We start from the raw sequence: 8,778 nt of genomic DNA, 5'->3' as shown, positions 1-8,778 counted from the left end.
TATTGGGATTGTACTCGTGGTTCCTTATGATACCGAAATGTAATTTGTATTAGTGGTATGAAACTGTAGTAACGGTCTATAAACCTACCTATTATAGCATGGTTATAGTGAAAATGCCATAGGTTGGTTCAATGGTAAGAATGTCCATAGCATTGTACTAAAGTATATTGCTCCAACAGTTAATGTACTGAGATACTGATAGAATGTCAAAATTGACTTATTACTTCAAAATTCAAGAATCCCAGTGATGAAAAGGAAGTGTATCTAATAGTAAATGTTTGCTGCCTTTTGCAATAAAGAAAGTTAATGATGACACTAAACCCATCCAGTATTATCTACAATATGGCATCTTAATTTTTAATAAACTAAAAAAATTCTTGATGCTGTTGTAATCTCATTCAATTCTACTTTTTGTATCTTTATAATATAACAAAAAACACATGAAGTTCCTTCATTAAAAAAAAGTCAATTTATTACTGAAAGTTTTTTTTTTCTGCATCAAGACTTCAGGTTGGGTTGCAATAAAAAAACATCTTCGAGGCAATCAACTAAAACTGCAGAGAATATTGTACAAGGGTATATAAGAAGGTAGTGGTGGTTTTTCACCATGCTTTCCAGAGCACCTTGTTTTCAATAAGCTATACTGTACATCTAAAACCAGTCCATGATCAGTATGGCATTCTTCCCATTGATGCCAAGATTCTCTCTCTCTCTTCTGCTGTAGGCATATTTGGTTGTATCCCATCGATTCTTCTCTGCATCATGACCCCACTCTAAAAATACAAAGAATTCATGTGTCAATAATTTTAACAGCAAAATAAGTATTTAACATATTTAGATACAGCATTTCCAGTTTATCTTCAGCAATTCAAGTACTTGCTATACTGTTTCCCCTACCGGTTTCATAACACTGAGCTAACAAAGAGAATTATCATTATACTACAGTACCCAGGTACAAAGAAATGGCCAATAAAAACAAGTTGGCACATAAACTACAGTGTATTCAATAATTAGAAGCTGCAATTTCTCTGTTTGAAAAACTTTAGCTTGATTAGGGTCAACAATTGGAAAAGCCATGTCACATCAGAATAGACACACAATTCCCTTCAAGATGGCAAAGACTGATTAAACATGAAGCAGGGTAAAGGCGAATAGTATCAGATATGACTTACTACTTAATACATAGAAATATGTAAACTGGAAAACAAATCATGACCTGTTTATATTCTATGCCAGCAATGGACAACTGATAGTTTTTAGATGGAATCTGTTCCTGAAATGATTTCTTGCAGAAATCTGAACCAGGAGCATTTGCACTTCCCAGAACTGCAGAAAGAGCACCAAAGAGCTTTGAACTTTCCCTCTTCAGTCATACATGGGCATTTACTTCACTACTAGGCAGGAACCAAAGATGTGCTGGGGACATAGAAAGCCCAATTTTAGTAGGGCACTACAGCTTTATCAAACATTGTCAGTCTGAGAAGTTACTATCCGGAAAAGAAGGAAAACAGTGTGGTTGCTGCTAGCTGAACTGTAAAGCTCAACATCCAGTTAGCTCCACTCAGCTACTCTGTCTCACACGGAGTTTGTTTTGGCTAGTTCTGATCGCCAAGCTGTTAGCTGCAAAAGCATAAAACCCTGCAGCAGACTAAAATATTTAGATAATCCATATACACACCATAACTGTTGCACTATCCTATTGGGACTAAGGCCTTAGCTAGACCAGCCTTTATCCCGGGGTAAACCCCAGGATCGCCCCTGTGCGTCCAGATGACGCACAGGGGATCCCGGGATCAGGGAGGAATCATCCTTCCCTGGTCCCAGGATACAGCCCTACACGTTGGGCCCACTTTTTCCGTGGTCCCGGGCTGAGCCCAGGACTGTGGAAAGTGTGGCCCATTGTCGCGGCTTGAGCAAGCTCTGCGTAATTACTTGCGCGGAGCCGAGAGCTGCGCCCATCAGGGCTAGGGTGGGGGGAGCGGGGAAATCATTTTTAAAAAACAAAACAAAACCCTTGCCTTTCCACTCAAGCGCTTGTGCGCTGCCGGCCCTTTAAGAACAATAAAAAAAATGGCGGGCGCAACACCTCTCTTTTTGAGGTCGTGGTGCCTTGTGTGTAAACGAGGGCGAGATCTTGTGTTATTCACAACACAAGGTCTCCCCTCCTCTCCCCTGGACTTTACTGTAGGTCTAGCTAAGGCCTAAGTCTACATACAAATTATAAAATTGGATCATCCAAGTGTTGCCATCACAATTCTGGGTTCATACACACACAATAATTTTAAGACAGTTTGCCTCTTGAATGTTATCAGTTTTTCCAACACATCTTTGAATATTGAAGAGTTAAACTCAAGTTTCTATTACCTTGCAAATTCAAATATGAAAATACCATGAACATTCTGGTTACAATGCAATCAATGAGAAACATTTCAAGCTTACTTACCCAAAATTTTCTGCAGTTTTTGTATCTTAAAAAATAGTTGGCACACATAGCTTTATTGTAGTTACTCTCATCCATACATTTTCTAGAGGCATCTGTTTCCTTAAATATGAAAGAAAATCACTCTAATAGGGTACATAGATTTACTTTTTAGCTTTAACGAGTGCTACACATACTGGTTGAAACATTGCTAAACATCAAATCTGCAATCCTGAATGAATTTACATGGGAATAAATCCTACTGAGTTCAATAATACTCCTATCCGCTTCTTCAGAAGATAGCATACTTCATACTTATGCATGCTACATTCAGTGGCTAATACTTCTGAGTAGGCATATTAGGATGAGGCCAACTGCTTTGTAGTTTTCATATTTAGGAAGAAAAGTTTAATGAATTTGGTGTTCAGCCATCTAAATAAAAGTCACTTATAAATATGCAGTAGCAGATAGGATACCCCAAAGTTCTCTTCCAAATGAAACAAAACAGAGAATTATCTGTGTCAAGAAATTTATCTGGAAATATGCCATGCACAGAAATTGTCACATTTTAAGTCCACCCAGCCTCTCAGGAAAAAGGTGCAGTGCTGGTTTAATGCCCACTCCCCCCAAGTTTACCTTACTCTAGGTAAATAAGAGAGCAATCCTACGGCCCCTAGACAGCTTCTGGGATGACATATGATGCTACGGATGTTTTCCTCCACCACCATAGGCAGAACTACAGGCACAAAGGCGATCTTCCCCCCTCCCCCAGAAAACTTCTCAAAGTCAGAGAGGGATAAAAAGGGGCACACTGGCAGGCAAGGAGGGGACAGGCCAGAATATGTGTTATCCTATGGTTTCCCCAGTCCCCTCCCTACAAGGGCTCAGAGGCCTATCTAGGTGCTTTCTCTATTTTAAACAGAGGCAAAATTGCCTCCATCCTCCTCTCGCCCTGCCTGACTCTTGCCATCAGGTCACAGGATATAGGCAGAAAGCTCTAAACTAGGAACCCCCTCTCTATGGGCAGGGCAACCCATAGGACTGCGCTCTGAATAACCCAAACTGCCCATTACATGCACAAGAAATATGAGACAATCAATACTAGACATTGACAAAATCCTGGACTAGTGTAGTAAAATAGGGCATGCTGGTTTATGGTAGAATGTTTGTATATTTATTGCTGAAGGGTGTAAATTGCTCTTTTATTCTGTTAATTCAAAATTTTAAAACACCTAATAGTTTACAATCCTGAAATCGGTTGCACATTGCAGAAAAATCCCACTAACTTTTCTTGAGAAAGCTTCATATAAGTATTGTAGGCATATTCGTTTCAAAGAGAAAATGTGTTTATTGTCTACATAATCCAAAAAAGTTTATAACAATTCAGCTTCTTACCGCTATACAGGGATTTATTTCATGATCTCGAAGTCGTTGCAATTTTCCGGACATAGATTTTTTGGTGTTTTTTTAAACTCAGCAGCTAGAAGAAAGAAGGTAATTTTGAAAGATACACAAGAAAAACAGCTTCCATCTTCATTAGAATTTTCTAAGGAAGTACATATTTTAATAATAATAAATATTTAGGAATAAATAAAGCATAGGTAAATCTCCTCACCTCATTCCAAAATTAAGCACTTTATATTCTCCCCCAGAGGCCACAATGCACATAGGGTTACAATTGTGAATAATCTATAGCAGACGACATCCACATGTAGTCATCCATCCCACTGCAGGCCAAAGCCTTTCCAGCTGAGCAAATGTGGATGTTGTCTGCTATGGATTATTCACACAATCTATGCTTGATAGAATCCTGAGCTCTGCTGAAATTCACAATGGTTATGGGGGTGAAATTGGAAGAGGATCCTGGAGAAAGATCAGGTCAAAGAGATCTAAGGGTGCAATCCTACTGGGTTGATGGGCATCCTATGAAGAGCAGATGGGCATCCTATGAAGAGCAGAAGTGTGGAGCCGATCTTCACCTCCAAGTTCCTCCCAATCTGTATTTCTGCTAGATGGGCTTTTTGGCACATCTAGCTGGAGCTCTGCAGAGAGCATGGGAAGGCGGCTGGAGGATTTTTCATAAGCCAACCTCTTCACCCACAGGAACTCCCTTTCCCTCTCCTCTCCAAAGTCGCAAAAGCTACCTCAGAGAGACAGCCGGCATGGTTCTCTCTGTGTTGAGTGAAAGGGGGAGGATGCAGGGAGCTCTGACTCTCATCCTATGGCCCCCCAGATGCTGTCTAGGGGCCATAGGAATGTTCTCTAAATCGAGATAATAAAACCTTCCTTTTGTTTACCACAGCTGTGATATTTTCCAGAGGAGTAGATGTTAGTCTGTTGCAGCAAAAAGAATCATGACACATAGATGCATGTTTTCTCTCCCCACCCCTCTTTTTTTGTGGACAGTGTCCACAAAAAATTATGCCAGAATAAATGTGTGTACCTTTCAAGGAGCCGTTACATTCTTTTTTGTTTGTTTGCACTGTTTCAACTACTTTCTCCAACCAGAATATAGATATATTTATCTTACAGTGTAGCAGCTTCATCTTGCTGCATAAAGTTGCAATTGCTTTAATAAAACAAAGGCATTTGTATTTAAAATTTCACATATTTATACATGTTTCATGCTTGTGTTATGTTACATTTGGTGGCCCAGTTTGGATATACATATTTTGGTATATTAGTTTGGGATATGTATGAAACTTCTGCTTGGGTATTCCATCCTTGCAGCAACCCTTTCCTTATTGGTATTCCACAATTCAACACTTCCTGGGTTAATTAACCATGGTTTCCTATCCAAACCTATGGCAGCTAGGAACTTAAGCCAACTTCAAATGATGGTATAAGGTCCTGAACTGTTCCATTTTGGACACAACAGAAAACTATTGTTAATTAATCCAGAAAATGTTGAATCACAGATAGCAGAGAAGGGAGGAGGAAAAAGGTTGCACGAGGAAAAAGACTGCAGGAACAAAGGTCATGTATACACACACATATCAGCATAAACTGAAATAGGTCCAATCTGGACAAATATAGTTTATGCTCTTAAAAGCAGTACAGTTTAGGCTTAATAAGGAAATAAACACTGCATCTATTTCATATTTTTCCAGAATAATTTTCTTTCCCATGTTTTCTAGTTTCTGGAAATTTTCCAACTCTGCTCATACATATTGGCCTCACATAGATATCACATTGCCAGTTTGTTCATATGTTTTACTTCATATAAGATTTCCTAATTTTTTTAAATCAGTGCTTGCTATGTCTCTTAGATGCATTCATACCAGTTTTCCAGCCCTGCTGGCACACTTCACACCTCAGTCTTCCCCTGGGCCTTGCTGCAGGAAAGCAAGACCTTCATTTCCTTGAGATATTCTATGAAATGTTTAGAAATTGCAAGAAACACTGGATCTGTGACTGGAAGCATTTGGTATTATGGGAATGGACCTGGATAAGTCTTGAGCTTACATGATTCTCTCTTCCCTCTCCTCCTCTGGATAATTAAGTTCAGTAGCATTTGTTTTGATTTTCAACTAGTTCATTGTTATGTCTGAATCAGGAAAAAGCCAGCCTTATAAAGCCTCAGTTAAAACTAACCACAGTTTGACCTGATTTGAATATGTCAAACCAGTTAGTTGAAAACAGAAGCAAATGCTCCTAACCTCCTTCTCACAGTCTGTTCCATGGTGCTACGCAAGTATGGTATCAGAGTACAAAAACACCAAATATTTATGTTTTCAAAACCAATGAATCCCCAATTCCTCTTTGAGTTTTGAGGGGATTTAACAACAAAAAAGCTTTGCATCAGATTACAAAGAACATGCTACATATGCAAATTTAAAGAGAAAAAGTCCTACAACTCCCAGCAGTTAAATACATAATTAAATGCTGTGTATTTAATGTACCCTTAAATACACAGCATATTGTTTTCTGGAAGAGGAAGGTCACACAGAGCCTGACACACAGATGGCTGATAGATCACTGGGTGACTTGCCGTAGAGAGATGAGAATTTAACAATGGAAGCAATACAGTGACTCCCCCTAGCTCCTGCTCTAAATTAAACTGCAGAAGAAAACTTATGGTAACTAGGAATGGATTATTACATGGAACTGCTATGAGAGCCAATCAGTTCTGGTACTCATAACAATTCCTTGACTCAGAATTCTTTAATTCTAAGTGTATGTCTTTTGTACCAGGCTCACACTGAAGGATCTTGGGACTTTAGGTGTCATTTTTTAAAGGAGAACCCCCAACCCTGCAGTCTGTTTGAGTTCAAGAGGAGTTCAAAATGTCTAAATTTATTTATTTATTTGTTACATTTATATACCGCCCCATAGCTGAAGCTCTCTGGGCGGTTTACAAAAGTTAAAGACAGTAAACATCAAAAGTATACAAAATTTAAAACATAAGAACAGTATAAAAACAACAGTATCCATTTAAAAACAACAGTTCTGGGGGTCCATTGTGGGGGTCCATTAAAAAACAAACTTAGCATTGTTAAATGGTGTTAAATGCCTGGGAGAAGAGAAAAGTCTTGACCTGGCGCCGAAAAGATAACAGTGTGGGCGCCAGGCAAGTCTCATCAGGGAGATCATTCCACAGTCGGGGGCCACCACCGAAAAGGCCCTCTGCCTTGTTGTCATCCTCCGAGCTTCCCTCAGAGTAGGACCTTAGATGCTGAGCACAGTGTAGGGGTAGGTTCATGTCGGGAGAGGAGATAGAAATGTCCTGTTAAGCTCCCAGTTGTCAACAGACGACTCCTAACAGCAAACCCTGGTCTCGCATTCCGCGTCCAACGAAATGCTTCTAGAAAGCCCACCAACCATGAAGGAAACAGCTGCCCCTGCGCTTGGCAAACTGCTTCCCTCACAATTCATTGAAGTACAGCGAAAGCAAAAAGCGATCTGTAGACACTGGGAGACGGAACGGGAAAGGGCTGGAGAGGGAGAGGAATCAACCCCAAACACAAAATCGGGCATGAAGAGGTAAATTTGGAGGGCGGCGGGCGCCGTTTTCCATCCCACGTCGAAGCCCCTTAACGCAGCACAAGGGATCGAGGCCAGCCCCGCCCCGCGCAACCTTCTCGGCCACTGGACATCCTCACAAGAGAAGCGGAGCACGCCACAACGGCAGCACCTGGCTCATCCGCAGCCTCCCCCACTTCCACGAGCCATGGCGGGAGCCACCAAACAAGGAAGGGCAAAAGGTGGCGGAAGCGAAGCGGCGGCGGACGTCCTCACCGGCCGGGCAGCAGGCAGACACAAGGGGAGGGAAGCCCCAAGGAGGACACACCTGCGCGCTCCCGGCGGGCCCCCAGCCCATGCCCTGCTCCTCCGGCCCCAGAGGGCTGGCGGCGTCTCCCCTTCGAGCGCCGGGCCTGCGCCACGCAGCCCCCAGCCTCGCTCCCCCTTCTCGAGGGGCTGAACGGGACGCGCCGGCCTCGCGCTCTAGGCAAGACAACAAGCCCGGGTTGTTCCCGTCACGGCGCGCGCGCGGGGGAGGGAGGGAGGGAGGTGGGGAGGGGGCGGCGGCGGTTTAAGCCCGGCCTAAGGGGCCAGCCGAGGCTCCCCCCGCAACGGCGATGGGCTCGCAAGGCAGCGCCTCGGGAGGTGACACTCACCTCAACCGCCGCAAGGGAAGGCGGCTCGCAGGCTGACTACTCGCCTCCAATTCGAAAGACGTCAGCGGCTTGGGCAACCGCCTTATAAGCGGTGCAGCCTACCCCGTTTTTGGCCCCGTAGCCCGGCCGAAAGTGACATCCTCATTGCCCAATCAGTCTCTCCGGAGCTCTTTGAAGGACAGCTCTCAGCTCGGCTCGAGCTGGCCAATCCGCTCTCGGTTCCTCCCCGGCGTTCCCCGAGCGGCGTTTCCTCCTACCAACGGGGCAAGCCGCGAGCGCCAAAGGCGCCACCGCCTAGGCGTGGCTAGCGGGCTGAGTGACAGGGGGAGGTGTCCAACCCGCGGCGCGTGTGGGCGGCTGGCGGTGTGGGCGCGGCGTGTGCGGCAGGCTGAGCTGCACCGCAGCGCATACACTACAATGGCTGCTGGAAAGAGGGGAAAGCAAACAATTTCCAGGCCCGCCGCGTCCAGCCCGAAATATGGGGAAAAAATTACAGAAAAATCGGAGAACCCTGTAAAAGGCGGGAAGAGGGCGCTCAGGGGATGCTGAGGCTCCCGCGGTGAGTCTGCTGCGGGTTTGGGGAGCCGGAGCCGGGGTTCAGCAGGGAAATATTAGGGTTATTTAAATTCTGAAGGGGGAGGAGGAGAAGGAGGGGGGACGAGAAGAGCGGAGTAGCAGCAGCAGCAGCGATGAGGAAAGTTTGTGCGGCTCCATCTCCCTCTTTTGCGCTTCTGGGCTCTG

At 43.9% G+C, this 8,778-nt stretch overlaps 2 protein-coding genes across 3 annotated transcripts in view; one reads left to right on the top strand and one right to left on the bottom strand.

The window, feature by feature from the left end:
* Nucleotides 1-454: 454 nt before the first annotated feature.
* CHCHD7 (coiled-coil-helix-coiled-coil-helix domain containing 7) lies at nt 455-8,130 on the bottom strand. Its single transcript, XM_063130745.1, has 4 exons — nt 8,038-8,130; nt 3,815-3,899; nt 2,444-2,542; nt 455-773 (listed from the first exon to the last, which is right to left on the bottom strand). Exons 2-4 carry the CDS (start codon nt 3,866-3,868, stop codon nt 669-671), a joined length of 258 nt encoding a protein of 85 aa, XP_062986815.1. The 5' UTR covers nt 3,869-3,899; nt 8,038-8,130; the 3' UTR covers nt 455-668.
* A 307-nt stretch (nt 8,131-8,437) lies between these two features.
* Nucleotides 8,438-8,778, top strand: part of PLAG1 (PLAG1 zinc finger) — a 36,069-nt gene continuing 35,728 nt past the window's right edge. For both annotated transcript variants that reach the window (XM_063130750.1, XM_063130748.1), the window contains exon 1: nt 8,438-8,596. The gene's annotated coding sequence lies outside the window, so the exon portion shown is untranslated. The remainder of the gene's footprint in view (nt 8,597-8,778) is intronic.

This window comes from Elgaria multicarinata, chromosome 7, assembly GCF_023053635.1.
Source record: "Elgaria multicarinata webbii isolate HBS135686 ecotype San Diego chromosome 7, rElgMul1.1.pri, whole genome shotgun sequence".
Classification (NCBI taxonomy): domain Eukaryota; kingdom Metazoa; phylum Chordata; class Lepidosauria; order Squamata; family Anguidae; genus Elgaria; species Elgaria multicarinata.
This window is presented reverse-complemented; position numbering and strand designations above follow the sequence as displayed.

Excerpts from the sequence above, each read along its gene's own strand:
- CHCHD7 (XM_063130745.1), bottom strand. The coding sequence starts at position 3,868 with ATGTCCGGAAAATTGCAACGACTTCGAGATCATGAAATAAATCCCTGT. Across the intron at positions 2,543-3,814 it reads AAATAAATCCCTGTATAGCG|GAAACAGATGCCTCTAGAAA; the intron begins GTAAGAAGCTGA and ends TTCATATTTAAG. Across the intron at positions 774-2,443 it reads AAAACTGCAGAAAATTTTGG|AGTGGGGTCATGATGCAGAG; the intron begins GTAAGTAAGCTT and ends TTGTATTTTTAG.